The sequence below is a fragment of the Dermochelys coriacea genome, chromosome 12, assembly GCF_009764565.3.
Source record: "Dermochelys coriacea isolate rDerCor1 chromosome 12, rDerCor1.pri.v4, whole genome shotgun sequence".
Lineage (NCBI taxonomy): Eukaryota > Metazoa > Chordata > Testudines > Dermochelyidae > Dermochelys > Dermochelys coriacea.
In genome coordinates this window covers 4,709,982-4,732,815 of record NC_050079.1, presented here as the reverse complement: position 1 = coordinate 4,732,815, position 22,834 = coordinate 4,709,982, and the positions used below count along the sequence as shown (strand labels likewise).

The following is a 22,834-nucleotide window of genomic DNA, read 5'->3' as shown; positions in this document are numbered from 1 at the left end:
TAAAAATATTGGAAACAAATGGTTACATATAAAATAAAATCAAAACATGCATCCTAGAACCTAGAGACTTAACTAACAAGATATTTTCACATCTTCTGGAACAATGGTTACCCCCAAAGCATTTTACAGCCAGGCTCCGCTGTGATCTTCCATTCATGAGGCAAGTCACAGTATCAACTTGTCTTCTCAGTTAAAGATGCAGGGGGTACCTCTGCCTCCCAGCTATACCCAAACAATCCGTTATCTGTACTCAAAACAGGATCTCCTCCTGTCGAACATTTCCTCTCAAAGATTTCACAGTCTCCTGATTTGCATTTTGGCTCCGTATGCAAATAGACCTGCATTGTGAAGCAGGTCACAAGCACATCACACACAATGACCAGACATGGAGATATGCATTTGTCACCCTCTGCCTGGAAGGAACTAGTCAGGGCATGTCACCTCCTATTTACCAGCCTTCGCTCCAAGGCTTTGAGAACATAAGGCGTTATGAACCTATACTGGAAATTAAATATCTGTATACACATTTCAAAATGACTATGACAACCAGTAAACCTGACAGTATGATAACCTATAAAAACCCTGCGGCCCTGGTGCCCTCTGCCAGCTGGCATCAAGAGGCTCTGGGTCACAACAGGGCACCTCAAATGTTGGATTCCAAACCTGTTGCTTTTAAGTCCTGCCCATCCTGCAGTGGACTAATCCCTCTGAAAGATGGACAGAGCAGGTGCTTCCTTTACTGAGGAGAGTGATGCTGGCTGGCAGTTTCCCAGTTTTGAAAAATGCCCATTCGCTGAAGTGAAATGTTTTGCTGCATTTTTTTTTTTTGCATCCTCAACTAAACTTTTGCTGAAAAACAGGCAGCCTATCAGCCTCCAGAACACTGGCAGGAGCTGGGTCTCCAGGAGCTGTTACACCTCCACCTCCAAGTGAGCCGGGAACACACGGACACATTTAACCCTTATTGATACAGTAGCCTACAAAGATCCCTGTACCCATAGCATCTGGCACGCCTCAACAGAATAGTCTTTGACATTTACATGCTTCCAAGATCTCACATTTGAGACAGTTTACCATTGTGTTTTCAGGGAATGCATCCAGTAGTTCCCAGATGGATAGGGAAAGTTGCCAAATGGATCTGAAATGCCAAAAAAAATGTATTATCCTGGCAAATAGAAACACACACTCCTGAAATCATTTGTAGAAAGGAGCAGCAATATCTGACCAAGTTCAGTGTTCAGCCCTGGGCCCCAGGAGACCTTGATCGGCCTCTGTCCTGGAGCAAGTGACAGGGCCCTGGTGCCAGAATTGTGGCCCTGCCCCAGCCCTTCCACCTGCAGCTGTGCCCATTACACCCCTTCAACCTGCGACCTTATTCACAGCCATACCCCTTCCCTGGCAGCCCCATCCTGCTTGTGCCTTTCCGTACCCCCTCTCCCCCCTGCTGTGGCTCAGAGACCAGAGAGGCTCTGCCCCAGGGCTGCGGCAGGGAACAAGAGCCCCTCCAGCCCTGGGGCCAGAGGGGGGGAATTTTACTGGGAGCCTGTAACGTGGTCACACTCACCTCTTGCCAGCACCCCCTGGCCAAGTGCACGTGCCTGCACTCTCTCTCCACCAGTCTGTGATGGGTCTTTGGTGACTCATCCTCTGGCCGAGTCTCACGCTGTCTGTGTGATAAAAGCAAAGCAAACCCCTTCTGGGGTATATGGCCAACAGGGGGTCTGTTTCAGCATCCTTTGTAGGGTCCTTCGGTCTGCAGCCCTATCCTGGGGCTCACTCTTCAATCATTTCAGCAGGGCCTATCACAATACACTGGCCAAACTGTCTCTCAGCCCCTTCTGGGCTCCCTCAAGTTATCCCTGCTCTTTAAGCAGTCCCAGCCCTGGTGTGGAGCCACATCCCACAGGGCTCCCTCCCTGAAGGCTCTTTGCTTCTCCAGGCCTTTCTGGCCCCAGCTCTTTGAGCCACTAAGAGTTCAGTTCCCCTTCTGGGGTGCATCAAAGTCCAGGCCACTTTCCCAGTGGCTTGGGAGCAGGGGGGGGAGAGAGAGAGAGAGAGAGGGGACCCAGGCCAGGGACCCTATAGATAACAGCCACCCACCATCTCCCTTTAAATAAACTGCTTTGCTGCTACAATTCCCTGAGCCATTTCCCCATGGCTCCCGCACGTTCTTCACCCTTCGCTCAGGGCCTTCTCCTGGTGGCATCCTAGCAGCCAGCCTGGAACACCCACTACTCTTCTACATCTCTAGCAAGAAACTGCCCTCCCACGGCCTGGCAGCTCCTCTTATACTAGCCTGCTGGGCCCTGATTGGCTGCTTCCCACACAGCCACTCTAGGTCTCTTGGAGGACCTTTTTACTGCCCTTTTCTGGGGTGGGGCATGGCAGGACACAAGGCCTCCAGCAGGGGGACTCAGGGCCTAGTTCATCCTGGCACAGGGCCCCAAATTGGCTGGGCCCCCTGGGCATGGACCCCATTGGCCCATGCAGTAATCGGCCACTGGTTCAGGAAAGTAAATACCATCTCCTCTCTGTCCCCTGTTCCTTCAAGCAGCTATTGTTTCCACAGTCCTAAGGAAATCTTCACTTGGATCCACTTTTCTCTCTGCCCCATCTCCCTCCTCCCCTTAGCTTTAAGTTCCTTGAACAGGATATCTGTCGCCATGTTTTCCTCTACACCAACAATTTCCTGACCCTCCTGTCCTCTTCACTCTATTGAAAGTGCCCTCACATAGGGTCCTAGTGATCTCACCTCTCTAAAGGTTGAATTTGTTTTGGGGATGGGGGGGGGGAATAACACTGGGAAACAATTGTACAGACTGTGCAAAAAACAGAGCTAATGAGAAAAGGTTAGTTACATTTTTGCCCTGGCAACCTTGCCAATTTCCCTTTACATGGCCTTATATGCCAAAGGGGTGAGTTGATTACAGTAAGTACCTACATGGGGAACAAATATTTAATTATGGGCTCTTCAGTCCAGCAGAGAAAGGTCTAACACAATTCAATGGCTGGAAGTTGAAGCTAGACAAATTCAGACTGGAAATAAGGAGTAAATTTTCTAATGGTGAGAGTAATTAGCCATTGGAACAATTTACAAAGGGTTGTGGTGGATTCTTCATCACTGAGGGTTTTTAAATCAAGATTGGATAATTTTTTAAAAAATCTGTTCTAGAAATTAGTTTGGGGAAGTTCTTTGTCCTGTGTTATACAGAGATCAGACTACATCAGGGGTTCTCAAACTGTGAGTCTAGACCCCATTTTATGGGGTCGCAAGGGCCAGCGTTAGACTTGCTGTGGCCCGGGACTGAAGCCAAAGCCTGAGCCCTGCCGCCGGAGGCTGCATCCAAAGCCTGAGTGCTTCAGCCCAGGGTGGTGGGGCACAGGCTCAACTCCACTCCCACCCTCACTCCACTCCCACCCAGGGTCATGTAGTAATTTTTGTTGTCAGAAGGGGCTTGCAGTGCAATGAAGTTTGAGACCCGCTGGACTAGATGATCACAATGTTCCCTTCTGGCCTTGTAATCTATGGGTCTTAAGGCACTCTTAGCAATGTGGTCTCTGCTCCTTCTAGTGTTGGGTATAAAAGGGTCTAATTTAAAACATCAAAGGCAATTGCTTACAAATTGTTTGAGAGTCTCTTGGGCCAGTTTACTTGGACTTACAATGGAGCACCATACAGCTAGCATTACTCAGTTAAAATCACACATATGGTTCCTCGAGGTCTCACTAGAAAGTGCAGACTCAGCAAGGAAACTTTCAGTTACTTAATCTCTGAAAAGGAATGTCACTGCTTCTTCTCAGGCCTGTAACCCTAGGAGTGGGGAGAGCTGGCCACAGGGCTGGGCCAAGTGTCTGGTAGCACTTTTGAATTCTGCAGCTTCTTTTGTGGATTCAGCAAACTTCTCTTCTTAGTCCTGGAGGAAGGGAGAGGCTAGCCATGGAGGTTCAGCAAAACTTTGAGATCCACCTTCATAACCTCCATTTATATACCCTCTTTGGGAATTTGTCGGAGGAGAACGGTCCTCATTTCTTTTGGACACTTGCCAAGGGGTCTCTGGTTTCTGTTCTCAGTTTTATTGCTGCTTCCATCAATATCCAGTAGATGGCAACAGTGTATAACAAATTTATTTTATCCTTTTTCTTATTAAGAAGCTTTTTTACGTTCCATTGTTTTCGAGGACTGTATTTCTGTCTTAGCCAGACTATTAAATGGAATACCCCCTTTTTCAAGCAATTTCTTTTACTACTTCAAAGCTAGACCCTGGTTAGGTACTTACATCTTTCATCTTTACAACTTACATCCTTTGTGTGCTTTGCTTTTCATATAATTGCCAACAAAATCCTTTCTAGCTACTCTAAAGTTAGTGGTCCTAGTCCATAGATTCGTTGGTTATATTTCACACCTTTCATTTCACATCGTTCAGGAACTTACACTACAACGAGTGTATTATTCTGAAGGGAAAAGGCAGGTTAACCGCATACAGAGAGATGTATGTGTGCTTCATAAGGCCGACAACTATACAGTTCTTAATCTGGGCTGAAAGGTAGTTGGCTTGAATTTCTAGGGGTATCAGAAAGTTTGACCCATAGAACCTTTCTCTTTCTACAGGTCATACAGAATGTTATTTCTACCTAGCTTAACTCCTCTGGTTTTCACACTCTCCTGAGAACTTGATGAACTCCAGGGTGCAATGGCCACTATACATAGGAAAACAAGGTGTTATTCTTGGCTGTCAACTTTTGGAGCATTTTTATAGTTTAGACAGAAAAAGAAACAGAGATGCACAGGGAAATTCTATCCATATATAAATTATGAGATTATGGAAATTGAAACCATTGACACCGTAGAGCTGGGTGACTAAAATTTGGAAATCTGGGGCACGCTTTGTGTACTTCATTTCCACAACATGCTGCAGGGGTGGGCAAACCTCAGCAGGTTCACAGGCTCAGTCTGGATGCACATGCGATAACTCATGGGCTTCTCTAGACCACTTCAGAGAGAAAATCTCACACAAGCAAGTTTCCTAGCAGGAACTCCCTATAAGAACCTCAATAGAATAGAACATCCTAAAGTAGCCTCCGTCATCCAAACAGAAATTTCTTGGTGAACCAAGTTTTTGCGACAGGAGGCCACTTGCCACCTGCAAAGAACTCTGGGTGGGACACATAGTGTAATCTGACTTCTTGTTGAGAAGGCTGTTTACTTGGTAGGGTACTTGCTGCCCAGGGGTGTTTTGCACAGTTGTCAGGAATCTCTGCCCTGCGAGATAGGAGGGAAAGTGCCAGGAACCAGCCTCCACAAAGAAGCTAATGGAGAGAAGGATAGTTAATCAACCTGTTGGGTTAGTTGCTGCAGCTAGTTGCTGTACTAAGGGAGCAGGAGCTATGGGGACTGGCAATGCTGAGTCAGGAACCTAGCATCATATTCACCTTCATCATGCTTTCCTTATCATTCTTCTCCTCTCCCCTTCCCCCAGTGCTTCCTCCCTTTGTTCCTTGCTCCTCCCAACTCAATTGGGATGATGACATTATACCTGTTGGTATAGGTATAGAAGACTGTGACTTCTCCAGGATGTGTTTTCTGCTCTGTAAAGTTCCTAGCACACTTTAGATGCTAAATAAATAATAACTCAGCTAAGGCCACATTTCTGATGAGAAGGGAAAATCGAGATGAGAAATATTTAGGTGAGCTGAAGTGGTGCATCAGAGGAGCGGCTTTGTCAGTACAGCAGGGCTTCAATGCCTTGAATTCCTCCAAGGCACACAAGCATGGAAAAGGGGATATAAGACCAGCCATATTGGGTCAGACCAATGGTCCATCTATCCCAGTATCCTGTCTTCTGACAATGGTTGATGCCAGCTGCGCAGAGGGCATGAACAGAACAGAGCAATTATCGAGAGATCTATCTGCTGTTCTCCAGGGCCAGCTGCTGGCAGTCAGAGATTTAGGGACACTCAGGGGTAACGTCCTTAACGATCTTGGCCAATAGCTATTGATGGACCTATCTTCCATGAACTTACCTAGTTCTTTTTTTAACCCAGTTATACTTTTGGCCTTCACAACATCCCCTGGCAGCAAGTTCCACAGGTTGACTGTGTGTTGTGTGAAGAAGTCCTTCCTTTTGTTTATTTTAATTCTGCTGTCTATAAATTTCATCAGGTGAGCCCTGGTTCTTTTGTTATGTGAAGGGGTAAATAACACTTTTTCTCCACAGCATTCATAATTGTATAGACCTTTATCATAACCCCTCTCAGTCGTCTCTTTTCTAAGCTGATCAGTCCTGTGGCCCAGCAGTGGCTTCCTGAGGCAGTGGCATGAGATGGCACAAGATGGGAAAGCCGAGCATCATCACTCCCAGACACTGGCACTGACTCTGTGGGTGCTCCGGGGTTAGAGCACCCATGGGGAAAAATTGGTGGGTGCTCTGCACCCACCGGCAGCTCCCCACACCAGCTCACCTCCGCCTTCACCCCTGAGCGCGCCTTCCCCACTTCTCCTCCCAGCACTTGCTGCAACAAAACAGCTGTTTCATGACATAACAAGCTGTGGGAGGGAGGGGGAACAAGCGGGAATGCGGTGTGCTCAGGGGAGGAGGCGGGGAAGAGGCGAGGCTGAGGTGGGGATTTGGGGAAGGAGTCCAATAGGGGCAGGGAGGGGGCGGAGTTGGGGCGGGGACTTTGGGGAAGGGGTTGGAATGGGGGTGGGGGCGGGGGTGGAGTCGGGGCGGGGCCAGGGGGGCACGAGCAGCCATCGGAGCCAGGAGAAGTTGGCGCCTATGCTCCCAGACACACAGTATTCCCAAGGCCTGGTCTCTGTTGACCTCAGTATTCTGGCCCTCTCTGGTGTCCTCTCTGGCCTGGTGGCTCTGGGATTCCTCTAACCTCTGACTTCAGAAGAGAGAGACCCATCAGTCAGGGGAAGCAATTCCAGCTCTTAGTGGGTGTGAGGGTGTTAGTGGGTGTGAGGCCAGAGCCCTAGCCCCTGGTATCTAGGCACCTGGGACTTAGGGGCCTTTGAGGATCTGGGCCTTAAGCCTGTGTGTTAGAGGCTTTAGAGCCCTGGCTGACACACAGCAAGGTGGTGGGTCGGGGGGACAGATGCTGGGCCACGTCCATGGGATGTGATGGTTCCAATTAAGACCCAGTTCCCAGTGAGTGTTACCAGGAGCTCATGTGTTTGGTTGCAAACACTGCAGCAGCTGGAGCCAGGTGCCTGAATGTTTGTGTGTCTCTCTGGTTGCTCTGGCAACATCGGGGCACATGGGTGGCCAGGAGTTTACCAAAGTCATGAGGTGACCAGGGCCAAGCCCACACCACTCCCTGCCTAGAGTCTGACTCAGAGCCAAGTCGACTGACTGGCCTGTTTGAGCTGATCCTGGGTCAAAACCAGCCTCCTTTGTCTCAGCCCTGAATTGCCTGCATTGGTCCCCTCTGAAAAAACACACGGGGCACGAGTACAAAACGGGGGGAGGTTTATTGCAGAGCCAGGTTACAGAGCAGGGGGCCTTTGGCTGTGACTCCACCAAGAAGGCAGGCGTCTGAGGACGGGGCCTGAGGAGACCGAGGGGGGTGGTTAAACACAATGCAGGCCAGTTCTCCAGGGAAGGCGCATGCAGGATCATATTAATGCTGACGAGTGAAGTGCCCTGAGGAGAAGGGGCTGTGGTAACGCTGGCGACTGATGTGCCCAGAGGGGAGGAGGTGTCGTTAATCGTAGGGCAGGTCTACATTTAAAAGTTGCACCGGTACAGCTGTTCTGCTGTAGGGCTTCTCCCATCAGCGTAGGGACTCCACCGCCCTGAGGGGCAGTCGCTCTGCAGATGGGAGACGCTCTTCCGTTGACCATGCTGTCTGTGCTGGGGGTTAGGTCGGTGTCACTGCATTGCTGTGGGTGAGGGGTGGATTTTTTACACCCCTGAGCGACATAGTTTTACGAGCCTAGTGTAGACCTGGCCTTAGCTGAAGGGACATAGGGTTGGAACAGGCCCATCTGTCACTAGCAGGAGGGAAATTGGCATCTGTAGCGAGTAGAAGACCTCACTCGTGGAAGAGATACAGGCAGGCACCCGGTGGCATGAGTAAGGGAAGACCTCATTGTAGCAAGTGGGAGGAATGTAGCGGCCTTGTGAGGGGCACGGAGGAGAAAGCCTCTTAGCGCTAGCAGAAGGGCCTAGGAGTGTTCAGGGGAGAAGGTAGCAGGAGGGGCATGGTGCCCTGGGGGCGCACAGGGGAGGAGGTCTCTTTAGTGCTAGCAGTAGGGGCATGGCGCCCTGAGGGCGTACAGAGGAGGAGGTCTCGTTAGTGGCAGCAAGAGGGGCATGGCGCCCTGGGGGCGCACAGGGGAGGAGGTCTCATTAGTGCCAGGAGGAGGGGCATGGTGCCCTGGGTCGCACAGGGGAAGAGGTCTCATTAGTGCCAGCAGGAGGGACACGGCTCACAATACATCTGGAGTTGATGTAACATTGGGAGCAAAGTGCAAGGCCAGGGCGGTTTCTAATCACATCAGCTCTTGGTGACAAGAGGCCTATCAGCGTTGGCTCCATGGCGAGGAGCTAGGCCCGGCACAGTTCTCAGGAGGCCTGTGCCATTAAGGCCAGTTCCCAAGGCTGATGTGATTGAAGGCCCAGAGGCTGTGGGGTGCCTGGACCTGGACAGGTCAGTGGCACTTCCAGGTGTCCCTATTTCTTCACTTTTGCATCGTAGGTGCCTGCATTCTTGTAGGCCCCCACATAACCGCTGGTGTCTACGATGTTCTCCCGCCCACTCTTCCCTTTGCCCTTGCCACTCTCATCGAAGCGCTCCTTGTGCGAGCCCGTGTACTTGGTAGTGTCCGTCAGCCTGTCCACCGCCCCGCCCGTCGCAGCTTTCTGTCAGCAAGAAAATGGGTCAGGGGAGTCAAACACAAAGAAGTAATTATAGCCCTTGCCAGGCCCCTCAGACCCCCACGTGCCCCTCCCAGGCCCCTCCGTGCCCCACGTGCTCGTCCCAGCCCCTCCGGCCCCCACGTGCCCATCCATGGCTCCACCATCCCCCACATGCCCCTCCCAGCCCCCACATGCCCTTCCCAGGCCGCTCCACCCCCACGTGCCCCTCCCAGCCTCTCCGGCCCCCATGTACCTTTCCCAGGCCTCTCGAACCCCCACGTGCCCATCCCAGGCCCCTCTAGCCCCCACGTGCCCTTCCCAGCTCCTCCGGCCCCCACGTACCCTTTCCAGGCCCCTCTGTGCCCCCCGTGCCCTTCCCAGGCCCCTCCGGCCCCCATGCGCCCTTCCCAGGCTCTTCCATCCCCCACATGCCCGTCCCAGGCCCCTCCGTGCCCCACTTGCCCTTCCCAGACCCCTCCGGCACCCATGTGCCCCTCCCAGGCTCCTCTGGCCTCCACGTACCCTTCCCAGGCCCCTCTATCCCCCATGTACCCCTCCTAGGCCCCTCCAGCCCCCACGTGCCCTTCCCAGGTCCCTCCATCCCCCACGTGCCCGTCCCAGGCCCCTCCAGCTCCCACGTGCCCTTCCCAGGCCCCTCCAGCCCCCACGTGCCCGTCCCAGGCCCCTCCGTTCCCCACATGCCCTTCCCAAGCCCCTCCGGCCCCCACGCACCCTTCCCAGGCTCTTCCATCCCCCATGTGCCCATCCCAGGCTCCTTCATGCCCCACGTGCTCCTCCCAGGCCCCTCCATGCCCCACATGCCCGTCCCAGCCCCTCCGGCCCCCACGTGCCCATCCCAGGCTCCTCCATCCCCCACATGCCCCTCCCAGCCCCCACGTGCCCTTCCCAGGCCGCTCCATCCCCCACGTGCCCCTCCCAGCCTCTCTGGCCCCCATGTACCCTTCCCAGGCCTCTTGAACCCCCACGTGCCCGTCCCAGGCCCCTCCAGCCCCCACGTGCCCTTCCCATCTCCTCTGGCCCCCATGTACCCTTCCCAGGCCCCTCCAGCACCCAAGTGCCCTTCCCAGGTCCCTCCATCCCCCACGTGCCCATCCCAGGCCCCTCTGTGCCCCACATGCCCTTCCCAGGCCCCTCCAGCCCCCACACGCCCTTCCCAGGCTCTTCTATCCCCCACATACCACTCCCAGGCCCCTCCAGCCCCCATGTGCCCTTCCCAGGCCCCTCCGGCTCTCATGTGCCTGTCCCGGGCTCCTCCATGCCCCACGTGCCCTTCCCAGGCCCCTCCATGCCCCACGTGCCCTTCCCAGGCCCGTCCATGCCCCACGTGCCCTTCCAGGTCCCTCCATTCCCTATGTGCCCTTCCCAGGCCCTGCCCTGTCCATTCCCCATAGACCGTCACGCTGGCTCACTCCACCGCCCTGTCCCTCATTGTTCCAGACACCTCCATTCCCCATGCACTCTCCGGACCCCCTGCTGTCCCCACTGCTCAGGGCCCTGCCCCGTATTCTCTCCCTTAAGTTGTCACAGCCCTCCCAGATCCCTGCCTCTTCCAGGACACGCTGCTTTGCTATGTGATATTTGTGGGACTCCCCGTGGCCCAGAGCAGCATCTGCATGTCCCCAGACAGAGCCCACACTCTTGCTCTACACGTCCGAGAAGAGCAATCACTCACAGTGACGCCTACGTTGGTCGGTTCCTTCCCTGCCACCAGCTGGCAGATAGATTCGAATGCTTCCTCCTTGCTCTTGCCCTTAAACCTCTTTGGGGCCAGCTCCTCTAGGGCCTTTTTGAATTCCTCGTAACTAATGACTCTGGCTGTCTTCCCTCTGCAAAACACAAGGGCTGGGGAGTGACCTAGTGCAAACACTTCACTAGAATGGTAGCTGCTGCAAGACAGACACAGGGCTGCATTTGCAAACAGCACTTCTATTCCCAGCTGTGGCAGGGAGAGCCAGGTGACAAGCCCTGATACCCAGACAGGTGGTCTTTGAGGGAAAAGAGGAAACTCTGATGCACCAGTTACTGAAATAGTTGACATGTAAATTGCTTTAGATACACAGGGATCTCTCCTCCAGAAATGCAGCCACAGCTGAGCAGAACCTGGCAGCTGTTCTACAGAACAGTTTAGGACAGAAGAGAAGAGTCTTAGCTCTGGCTGAGACTGCAGGAGACACAAGAACTGACACACCAGCTGATACGGGAAGTTCTTGCTCATTGACCTTTAATCCTTAGGGTCAAGGCCTTGTCCTCAGAGTGCGACCTCATCCAGCCCTGGGTCAATGTGGATGAGGAAAGGCTAGTTGTGAGGCACTGCAGTCCAAGATGCGCCTGCAGGAGCCGGGCTCTGGCAGGCATTGACCCCTTTGCTGACAAGGGCCATGTCACTGGACAAGCTCTTGTTTCCAGGCAGATGACCACGGGCAAACATCCCTGTTCCATCTACCCATCCCCAACCCTTGTGCCACTGAGCCAGCAGCGATGCAACCTGGTAACATTTAGGGTTAAGTACTTTATAAGACTGAAAAACTCCTTTGTGATGAGATGGGCAGAATCCTGTTCCCAGTGAACGGCGAGACAGCTGGGAGGGAGGGCAGAGAGGGACTTACTCATCATGTAAGATTTCATGGGGGCCTGCAGGGGTCTGGAGGCTATGAGAATGGCGCTGTAGCCTGGAGGTTAGGGCCCGCAGCTGGGAGGGCACAGACTCAAGCTGAAGTCAAGTGACTGTTTAAGTATTTTACATAAAGTGGTACAAGGTCCAGCAGGAGCCTGGTTCTAGCGCACCCCAGACCTCAGGGGCTAGGGCACTCCCCAGGGAGGCACAGGAGCTTTGGACCACGGCAGGCAGAGAGGGGTTTTGAAGTCGGTGTCCCACAGCCCAGGTGAGTGCTCCAGCCTCTGGACTACTGGTTATAGGAGGGGCACTGGCTTGGTTTGCAAGAAAGGAGTAACCAGGTTTAGATGCTTAACTTCAGGAGAAGGTTCATGGCTGTGAATCCTGAGCAGCCCACAGTTAGGCTCCTAATTACCGGAATTCCTACCCTTGCTGTCTAGCTTAGGCAGCTTCCTACTGAGCATATGGGTTTTTGTGGATCCCATCTTTAAGCACCTAAGGCCTTGTCTACACTAGACAATTAAGTCAGCACGACTACGTGGCACAGGGGTGTGACAATCCACACCCCTGAATGGCATAGTGAAGCCAGCCTAGTCTCTTTGAGACAGCACTAGGTTGACAGAAGAATTCTTCAGCGTAGACACTACCTGTGCAGATGGGAGGGAATCTCCCATGGGATGTAATGACGGGAGAATCCCTCCCATCTGCACAGGTAGTGTCTACACTGAAGCTCTACAGCAGTGCAGGTATAGCGGCATAGCTGTTCTGCTGGAGCATTTTAAATGTAGAAAAGCCCTAACTCTCCCCATTCCTGCGCACCTAACTCAGGGCTGTGGATTTCACTAGCTGGCAGGGTGCCTCCTCGGGCATCACAGTGCTAATTCCCCTTTGCGGATCTAGCCCAGGGCTTCTCTGGATCATCTTTACATAGTAACCTGTATCGAAGGCCTCACACACTCTGTAGACAGCCGCTCCCAAACGCTGCTGTGGGTTTGGCAGACTCTACAGCGGATTCCGGGTGTTCTGCAGCAGCCTCAGATACCATTCAAATCGAGGCTCCTACACAATCTGACTTGCCAATGCCTAATCCAGCAGCCCCCACCTTCTTTATAGTCTCAACTTGTTGCCCCAAACTTCCAGGTATCAGGATGCCATAGATTGCTTAATGGGGAGTGAGAAACTGCCCCACCGACCTTGTCAGGGCAAAGATGGAACTTTTGGCTCTGGGAAGGTGCGAGGGGCAGGTTGGGTGTGTGGGATAAGCCTGCGAGCTGACTGGTTCTGCTCAAATGATCAGCAATGCAATCATTCACGTGTATATTGAAATAGCCAGTTTAGGTTACAGGGTTAAATGGGACCATTTACCCCTCTCAGAGCCATTGTTTCAGGCATGTGTGAGATTCAGGCAAGTGTCATTGCATCCGTTACACTCAGGTCACATAGGCAAGGTTCTTTTCAACAATGAGGGCTAAAAACGTGTGTGTATCTATATGTATGAAAGCTAAGCAGCCATGTAACAATGTGCTGCAAGTATCAGTGAATAAGATGTGGGGAGGGTTGTCTGGAGGCCAGTATCTGGTAGACAAGAAACTCTGTCCTGGATGCCAGGCTCCTCTAAGCTCCACACAGAGTCTGACAGGGCTGGAGGGGGCTGAAATGAATGACCTGGGAGTGTGCCCATGGGTGACCCAGCGGGCAGCACACAGAACTGAGTGGCCTGGGAATGCTGGCCCTGCGAAGCTCCAAGAGCCGCGCCACTGATGTAGAGCAGGCTCTAGGGAAGGGACGCAATGGAGCCACTTACTTCACTTTGGAGAAGACGATGTCCACGTCCGTGCTGGTGACCCCTTTGCCATCCATTACTTTACACTCCTTGCACAGTTTGGCCCAGTTTTTCCCAGTCATTTCTTGCCCTGTAGCTTTGGTGTCTCCATAGATTGCAAACTTCCGGAAGCTCTCTTCCAGAGCTGCCACGTCAGTGCTTCCAGCCATGCTGACCTTTGGTAATCAGAAGAGAAATGGATCCAGTTACTACGCAAACTCTAGCAATCACACCAGATACTGTGTGTACCATCTGTGCGTACCATCTGTGCACCCCTGCACCCCGCAACACCCATTTTACTGCTGCCTCCCACAAAAGCCTGGCCCCATCACAACAAAGCCACACCGGCAGACGTGAAAGTGGGCAGCCGAGGACTAGGATAGCAGAGGGAGCTGAAGGTCAGGCTTGTGGGGCTTGTAGAGCTCTGTGCATATGGGTCCCAGAGCTAGAATAGCAGAGGGGCTGTGGGTCGGGACTGGGGATCATTGACGGAGCTGTGTATGGGCCCCAAGGCTGGCACTGTGGGTCAGGACAGACGGGCATTGGCAGCACTGGACTGGGAGTATTGGCCCAGCGTATTGAAACTGATGTAACACAGGTTTCAGAGTAGCAGCCGTGTTAGTCTGTATCCGCAAAAAGAACAGGAGGACTTGTGGCACCTTAGAGACTAACAAATTTATTTGAGCATAAGCTTTCGTGAGGTACAGCTACAGCTCACTTCATTGGATGCAACACTGCCTCTTTTCCTCCTCCTTCAGCCAGCGCTGCACTGGCTGATCAGCGTTTCTGCTCAATATCAGGTTATACTCTCCCTTTGGCACAGGCGCCTCCATGCCTGACTCCTACGTCTATTAATCCCCTTGGAAAGCTGTCACCAATAGACTTTTTTACAACTAAACCGGTCGCGCTAAAGAGACATGTTTTGCCTGATCAGCATCTTGGAAGCCAGCACCTCAGTGCCATGAGCAGGGGAGGAACAACCAGCCGGCACTCCACAATGGCCATCCGCCACTTAGCAGTTAACATCAGGCCACTCCCCTTCGCTTTTCACACAGCCTGTGGCCAGCCACCTCAAACTCCCTGGCCACTCTGATTCTCACAGGCCCGTCCCACCTTCTAAATGCCGCTGGCTCCATGCATTAGCAAAGCACGGGTCAGCATCTTGATGTCATCCTGTCACCTCCTTATGGCTGGCACTGGGTGGGGCCGGGCTCTTGTCATGCACTCGCACCAGGGTGATTGTCTTTGGCAGAGCAGCTCAGCTCTGCCTTTTGCATGCCCTCTGTGCTGGGAATCCAGCTGTCACCGCACAGGGAACAGAGGCAGTGTGCAGGTGAGTGGGAACAGAGCAAGTGCTTCATCCTGTGTGAAAGGGGCACTGGGGGACCTCAGTGCATCAAAATGGCCACAGCCGGGCAAAGTACTTCAGCGCCTGCAGGTCTGTCATTGAGCGCCAGGGCCAAGCCTTTCACCAGGGACTAGGGGTTCTGGGGGACCAGCCTGGGACACCGTACAGGGGCCTGGTTTACACATGAGGGGTCAGCACCTTCTGAACCTCGGGACCCTTCAAGCTGTCACCAGCTGGGGAGCCAGTGGCACTGGTCAGTTTTGAAATGCCTTAACCCAGCAAGCTCCCAGCTCCATGCCACCCCCACGCCTGCTCTCTTCCAGGTCCCTGGACACACCCAGCCACAGGGCAGAGTCACCCAGCCTGGGCTGGGCTGGGCTGGGCTGGGCTGGGGGGATTGCCTAGCCCCGGGCCCTAGTTACAGTCTGACATTAAACAAAAACAGGCGTGTGGGCTTGTCTGCTGGCGTGGCCAGAGTTTGTGCTGCCTGGCGACCGTTGCTAGGGAGGGCTGTGCTGCTTGGAGCTGTTGCTGCAGGAGGCATGGTGTGGCTGGACTATTAGCGTGTGCACTCAGTCCAGACAGAGCCAGAGCGACAGGGTGGGTGAGGTCATAGCTGTTATTGGGCCAACTTCTGTTGTTGAGGGAACAAGCTTGGGAGCCACACCAAGCTTGTCTTCAGGTCTGGGAAAGGTACTCCCAGCGTCACAGCTATTAAAGATACTACATCACACACCTTGTCTCTCAAATATCTGGGGACCGGTACAGCTACAATTGCACTGCATAGCAGTCCAGACAGCCACATGGGCTTTGATTCCCTTACAATGCTGCTAGAACCAGGGCTCCAGGCGGCATCATGTCTTCTAACCCCCCAGGCAGCCTGGCAGCACCAAGGCGTCCATCAGGACAGCTGCCCTGAGGCTGGCAATGGGGGAATTGCAGGGAAAAAAGCCTAGGCTGGCACATAAAGACACTCACAGCCTCATAGAGACACACACATATACATACACACACATGCATGTACACACACGGGCACACACGCATACAGAGACACACTGACATGCCGGCAGCCGTGCCCAAGATTCGGGGCAGGGCCTTGTGGCCACACTCAGGAGTTGTGGTATTCCCCATCTTGTGTATTTTCAGGTGCCTGGTGGATCTGGGGCACTCCTGCCAGGATACAGAGAAGGAGTTCATAGCGTCTAGCCTTCCCAAAGGGAATCCACTAGGGCCTGCTGCAGCAGAAACAGCTGCAGGCCATTAATCAGCATGTGCGTAACCTGCCAGCAAAGCAGCATGTCGCAGCCAAAGGGAGCCGGGTTCCCACGGCGGCTGGGACCAGAGAAAGCTCTTGGCACCGAGTCTCTCTCTCCCAGGAAGCGGGCCTAACAAACAAGCTCCTCTCCTTGGCTCAGGCAACTTTGGTCTTGCTGAACCAAGTTGATGGCCACAGTTTCGCTAATGGACACATTCTCCCCACCTAGCCCCACTGCAGTGCGGCTTCCTGCAAGCCGGGGGGCCCACTCACCAGCCTGCAGCACACTGTTCACAGCAGGGACGGGGACAGGGCAGCTATTCCAACCCCCGGGTCTCCTGCACAGCACCATGGGCACTATCGTCTGTGCTGAGCAGACCAGCCGGGAAGCTGCACACAGCACCTAGGAAGAGCTGGTCTTCTGGGCCAGGATTGGGCCCTGTTTCACCAGGGATCATAACCTGCTATTTCACACCTGATATACCACTAAGCCACCCCTTCTGGCTCTGCCTTCTCTTTCACTATCACAATTAGCCCTGAGCTAGCCAGGACCGACAGGGCCCCAGAGACTGCCCATGCCAACACCCCTGCCAGGAGGAGTCCCTCCAGGGGCAGGACAGTGTGGGAGCGAGGGGTCGGAGGGGTGGCAGGGGGTGAGGGGAGTCCTGCTGCTGCCAGGCTGTATCTGCTGTTGGTGGAGAGGTCCTTGCTCCCTAGGCCAGTCACACCAGCGCTTGGGTCAGTAGTGTCTACAACTAATCTGACTGTCCCCCTTTCCAGGCTGTGAGCACATATGCAGCCGTGGGTCTGTGGACTCACAGGGGGCATAGGGATTGCTTGGAGGGGAAGGTGGTAAGAGGAGGAAGCTGCCAGCAGGACACAAACCTGCGAGTTATTTCTGTCTCCCTGAGCACTGCAGACACTGTGTGACAATACTGAGCAGAGTGGGACACAGAGCCCCGCCCTGAGAGAGGCACCATGCAGGGTCACGCCCGCTCCAGGGAGCGCTCAGTGAATTCACAGAGGCATGAGGGGGTGGGAGACGACAGGCCCCAGAGTAACACAGGCCACCGCGCCCCGGGGCAGGTCTTAGGGCCTGCGCTCATGTTTGCATGTGGGAGGCCTGCTAGTGGATCGGGTGTAGTACTGGGAGCTAGGAGACTTGGGTCCTGTTCCTGGCTCTGTCATTGTCCTGCTGGGTGATCCTGGCTCATCTCTGGTCTCAGTTTCCCCAGCTGTGAAATGGAGTTTGGGTACGTCCCTTCTTTTGTAAAGTGCTTTGGGACCTGGAGATGAAAAGCGCTAAGCATCACTGCTGCGGTTTGCACAGGGCACACGTGTGGGCCGTGACGTCAGTGCGTGTGCAGGGGTGAGTGCATGGAGGGGTGCACACAAGTGCAGTGTTGGGGGGGAACGTGTGCAAGGGCTGAGGGGAATGTGAAGGTGTATGCAGGATATGGGTGTGGCCGGGGGTGATGTGTGGGGGAGGGGTGTGCTGTAGTGTGCCTGCCGTGGGCATTTCCTTTTTCTGGTCCCACGTGGGGTGCCATGGTTTGCTCCATGTGGTGCACTGAAGGCAGCCCCGATGCTGCGGGAGGTGCCGATGGGGGAGCACCCCATCTCCAAAGCTGTTCTGTGGGAGCAGCCAGCCAGCCCGCTCTGCAGGGCGTGTCCCTCCTTTTCACCCAAGGGAACTGGCTTCTGAGCTAAGTCCCTGGAAGCAGCACACGCAGACCACTGCAGATGAGCTCCAGCCCTGCTCCCTCCATCCCTGCATGTCAGCCCAGGGCTTTCCCACAGGCATAGTCCCCCGGGCGTGCAGGCCAGCTCACTTCCCTGCTCTGCGCCCCCAGATGGGGGAATTCGCCACCATTCAGTGACTTCAATCCAAGCAGCCAGTGCACCAAGCAAGCCCCCCCCATGTTGCCAGCCAGCCCACACACACACACCCCTTCTCCTCCTGCAGAAGCAGCCCATCAGGTTGCTGCTTTGCTGACTTACCGCCTGAAGTGCCTCTGCTGAGCTGTGGCAGGCTACCCGGAGAAGCCCTGCTCCCTCCTGGTCTCCAGACTGCAGTGCTGCTTGGAGGCTGCTGCGCTATTATCTGCTGTTTATTCCGGTAGCCATAGAGACAGCCTGCTAAACAGCCAGGGCGCGTAACAGTCCTGTTCTAATGCAGGAGGGTGACCAAGGTCACTGCAAAGAGCTCCGCTCCTCCCGCCTGCAGTGCCAAAGCGCCTCCGGCTGGGGCAGGAAAGGGTCCTCTGCCATTTCATGCCTCCATCCAGCCTGCTGGAGCAGAGCCCAGTGGTCCATTTGTGTGTCGCCGCTGCTGGGAAGGAGACAGGTTGCAGATCCTCTCACTCGGCTCTGTTACCGCTGAGGGATGGTGGAAGGGAAGGCAGGGGCCAGGTGTCAGGGACAGGCGCCTCCTTCGTTAGCAGCATTGCTGGATCAGAACCCAAGTGCATGTGCAGCTCTGCCTGGAAGGGGGGGTGTGGGAGCAGCCCTGCAGGCTGCTCCTGTCAGATGAGCTAGGCAGCTGGTACCCTCGCAGAAGGGTTATCCCTGGAGGGCCGGGATGGCCAGACTGCAGCTTGTAAGCTGCATGTGGCTCTTTTACAGTTAAAGGGTGGCTCGCGGCGCTCCCCACATCCCTCCCTTCCATTCTCTGCCTCCCAGACTGGGCACGGGGAAGGTTCAGGGAGGGCTTCTGCCCTGGGCGAGTTGGTGGGGCTAGGGGCTTCTGCCAGAGATGACTGGTGCCTGCTGAGAGTGGGGAGGGCACCATTTAAAGCCCCAAGACACCCCCCACCAGTCCTGGAGGGCAGAAGCCCTAGTCCCAGGGCAGGCAGGGCTGAAGCCCCAAGCCCCAGCAGGCATTCCCTGGCTCTCGAACTTCTAAAGATTGTCGCGTGCGGCTTGGAGGGTCAGTAAGTTTGGCCACCCCTGCTATAGGGGCAGCACAGGGAGTCTAGTATAGTCTCGTCCAGGCATCGGCACAATGGGATTATTAAATAGGTTCCCCGTGCAGAGCCCTTGTTACTGGGGCTAATGCATGAGGAGGAGCAAGGCCAGCACAACTCTCCCCTCCAGGAGCACCCGGCAGGACTGGCAGACAGACAAAACCTGGAAATGGAGCACATCGGCTGGGGCAGCCCTGGAGCCCCATGGGGCCATTCTACAGCTCACTGATCACAACAGAACGGCACTGCCAGTGCAAAAGGCCCAGCGCAGGCCGTAAGGATGGGACACAAAGCATATCTGCACCCCAGGAGTGTACAGTGTGTGCGGCCCTGGGGTGCCCAGGGGCTCGAGACAAAGTGTGTATGGGGCCAAGTACAGAGCAGCTATTCATATGGGGGCAGGAGCTGGGTACATGCTACCTTTGAGTGCAAGGGAACAGGGGTACATGGGGGTTGGTACACAGATGTGCTGGGTGACAGAACGTCTGTATGTGCAATGCATATTGGTAACGGGGAGCTGGGGAAAGTGGAGGGCATGCCCAGAGGCTGGGAACACGGTATGTCAGGTTGCCAAGGGGGCTGGGGACATGCCATGTTTGGGTGTTAGTGCATCCTGAAGCTGGGAACACGGTCTGTGTTGGTTGGGGTACACTGGATCTTGGTACATGTTGCAGATGGGGGCCCAGTTGGACTGGGAACATGGTGTGTACATATGTGGGTTCACAAGGGTGTAGGCACATGTTGCATACAGCTGCCAGAGTACTGTGGATAGGTGTTGTGTCAGCATATATGTAATATAAAGGAACCACACGGCCACAGTGCAGTCCAAATAACCATGTTTATGAACTATACACAAGCCTAGTTACACAAACACAGCTGCTCTGGCAGGGTTCTGAGGCTGAAACATAGAAGACAGTGAGGGCCACCAGAAGACCCGCAGAATAGTTAAAGGGATACTACCCAATTCCTACACTCTACTGTAAGCGGGGTCTGAATGAGCTCTCCCCGGATAACTAGTGATGAGCTGGGGAAGACGACTTCAGGAACTGACCTTGTTTGCATAGGGACACCCACTCCACCTCGGTGCACAGCTGGGCGGCCAAGCCATCTCTTTTGGCTGATGTTGGATAGCAAGTCACTTTGTTATTGGGTGCAGGGGTAATAAAGTGTCAACCTTGTTGTGTGAATAAAGGGGCAGCAGAACTGGTACATGTTGCAGCCCCTTTATTCACACAACAATTGGTACAATTCTGCTTGGCAGGCCCTGACTGAGGGGTTCTCACTTGACTGAACTCGGCAGGGAGGAGGGGTGGCAAAGCCCAGTGGAGATAAGAGAGGGTGAGGACAGGTGGTTTTGCCTTGTTGTGTGGGCTCTAAGGGCCCTAGACACCACTTGACCCACCCTCTCTCCCCTGTTTAAGGACAGAGCTGATTAAGACCCAATTAAGAGTCTTTCGTTATAGAGCTGAAATCAGCGATTACCTGGTCTAAGCGGTAAGCCTTAGACCTGCTTGTGGGACAGTGGCTCTGGTGAGAGAGGCTGCCCAGCCTGCACTAAGGGTGAGGCTCCCCCACAAACAGCTGAAATCACGGAGAGCTGTGTTACGTGCCGGGCCCTCAAGACATCTCAGAGGCCGCAGTAGGGAAGGCAGTGGCAGAGTGAATGACACCAGAGCAGCCGGCGGTGGAGCAAGCGATGGAGGGTGAATGGTGCAGGCGCTGAGGCCTTTCCTTCCCCTGCACCTTGGAACTCCGGGTCCTCGCTGATCAAAGACAACAACTGGAAGTAGGGAGCGGTGGAGGGGGAGGGGAATGGCATGTTAAAGGGTAATTTGTTTGTCCGCCTTTCACAACACAAGGTGAGAGACTGAGGGAAAGGACACTGCCCACTGTACTCTGGGGTGGGTGTTCTGCTCATGGTCATATGTTTTCGAATAATGCTTGTGGGGATTTCCCAAATTAATGCCAGATTCCTTCCCCTTTTATTTAGGGTGACCAGACAGCAAGTGTGAAAAATCAGGATGGGGGTGGGTGGGTAATAGGTGCCTTATATAAGACAAAGCCCCAAATATCAGGACTGTCTCTATAAAATTGGGACATCTGGTCACCCTATTTTTAATAAAAGTTTTCTTTTCCAAACACAGACTCAGTGCTTGCAAGAGGGGAAGTATTGCCTCTTAGAGGCACCCAGGAGTGGAGTGTTGTTTTCCCAGATTACTGGGTGTGGGCTTGATCAGGTTTTGTGTTGCATTGTCAAAAGGAACCTCTAGATATTGAACCTGGCCCTTGTTGCTGACAACTCTACGGCTGTCAGATGTGTTACACTACAATAAGGTTGCCACCAATCTCAAATTTCACAAGTCGGTCCCTAAATTCAGGAGGATGTCCTGTCCTCCTGAGACCCAGATAGGCAAAATGACAATTTGTAGTGTAATGTGTGAGAGCATTCCCCTCCAAAACACCCTGTAGCTCAGGAGAAAGTACATTACACTGGGATCCAGGAGACCACCTCTCATGTCTCTCACCATCAGCATTTCTGATGCGACAACATTTATCATTGTAGGAGGCAAGAAGACAATATAACTTCTGACATAGCTGAGAGGGGAACCCCGGTCTCTCTACTGGCAGAGCCAATCTCAGCCACTCTGCTTTGCTGAAAGACTGCTGAATTGGTACTTGGCTAGCCTGTAACCACTAGACTCTACTCCTGGCCCAGAGCCAGAACCAGAAACCCAGCATGCCTGTTAGCTAACATTCTAGTGCTAACAAACAGTCGGGTGACCCGCTGTTAAAACGTGTCACAAAGTGGAACAGGTTCCACAGGAGAGCTTGAGTCCAGACCCAAAAGCCCCAAAAGGCCAGTGATTAGAGCACTCGCCTCACAAGTGCATTGGGTGGGGGCTTCCTTTCCAATCTAAATAACTGAGGTCACCTCTTAGTACCCAGGCCAGGGCTACACTAGGAAATTAGGTTGGTATAACAACATCATTCAGGGGAGTGAAAAATCCTCACCCCCTGAGCAACACAGTTAAATCGGCCTCATCTCCAGTGTAGACAGGCACTGTTTTTCTCCAGGAGGTAGCATACCTACACCAATGGGAGACGCCCTCCTGTCAGCATAGGTAGCGGTACAGTAGACCTGCCCATAGGGTCACTGCTCCGCTTATGGGTGAAGCGTAATGAATAGACTTTTTTTTTTTTAAATGTCATTAACTGGGCTGGCACCTGCAGCTGTGCTAACAAAGGCCTAGCCAAGCATCATCCAGCGAAAGAAAAACGCGAGGAAGAGCAGCAGGCAATGTGGCTTTACAAAGAGCTGCTCAGAGCGTACGAGAGCTTGTACTGGTAAGTGGATTGGAACTAAGCAGGGCTTTTCAGGCAGGGCTGCCGGGGAAAATTACAGGAAACCAGGGAGCACACAGAGCTAATGCTGCCACCGAGCTAAAAGCCGTTCAGATCTCTCCGGGGAGAAGAAGCGCTGCAGTGTAAGAACGGGCTGGAATCGGTGATGACGTCTCAATGGCTGAGGCACGTGAACTGCTGCCTGTGAGAAGGAAAATGAAGGGTCCTTTTCCATCAGGAGTGGAGGAGCCTGTTGCCAAGGTTACACAGCAAGGAGACTGATGCTGAGTGGCCGATGAAATTGGGCAGAGCCCAATCAGGATGGGGCCAGCCAGCTTGGAGAATGACAAACAGAAGTGCAGCCTGAAAAGCCTTGTTTGATATGCCGGAGCAAGCTCCCCTCTGGCCCCTTTCCCTTGTCTGAGCACCTTGGTGCCCTGCACAATGGCCAGGAGCATCATTCCTTTTTGTGTGTGTGGCAGTTATAACATGCTCAGTCTCACTCTCTGACCTTGTGTTATACATGAAATATTCAGCTACTTAAATGCTTCGGAACCATCTCTCTGTGGTTAGCAGGGATTGGATGATGGCCAAGTGCATCC

At 53.7% G+C, this 22,834-nt stretch overlaps 1 protein-coding gene across 1 annotated transcript; it reads right to left on the bottom strand.

Moving 5' to 3' along the window:
• Nucleotides 1–7,455: 7,455 nt before the first annotated feature.
• Nucleotides 7,456–18,481, bottom strand: TPPP3 (tubulin polymerization promoting protein family member 3). Its single transcript, XM_038368712.2, has 4 exons — nucleotides 17,926–18,481; nucleotides 13,304–13,497; nucleotides 10,558–10,711; nucleotides 7,456–8,867 (listed from the first exon to the last, which is right to left on the bottom strand). The coding sequence occupies exons 2-4, from the start codon at nucleotides 13,489–13,491 to the stop codon at nucleotides 8,679–8,681; spliced, it is 531 nt and encodes a 176-aa protein (XP_038224640.1). The 5' UTR covers nucleotides 13,492–13,497; nucleotides 17,926–18,481; the 3' UTR covers nucleotides 7,456–8,678.
• Nucleotides 18,482–22,834: the final 4,353 nt, after the last annotated feature.

Excerpts from the sequence above, each read along its gene's own strand:
- TPPP3 (XM_038368712.2), bottom strand. The coding sequence starts at position 13,491 with ATGGCTGGAAGCACTGACGTGGCAGCTCTGGAAGAGAGCTTCCGGAAG. Across the intron at positions 10,712-13,303 it reads ATCGTCTTCTCCAAAGTGAA|AGGGAAGACAGCCAGAGTCA; the intron begins GTAAGTGGCTCC and ends TGTGTTTTGCAG. Across the intron at positions 8,868-10,557 it reads CGACCAACGTAGGCGTCACT|AAAGCTGCGACGGGCGGGGC; the intron begins GTGAGTGATTGC and ends TCTTGCTGACAG.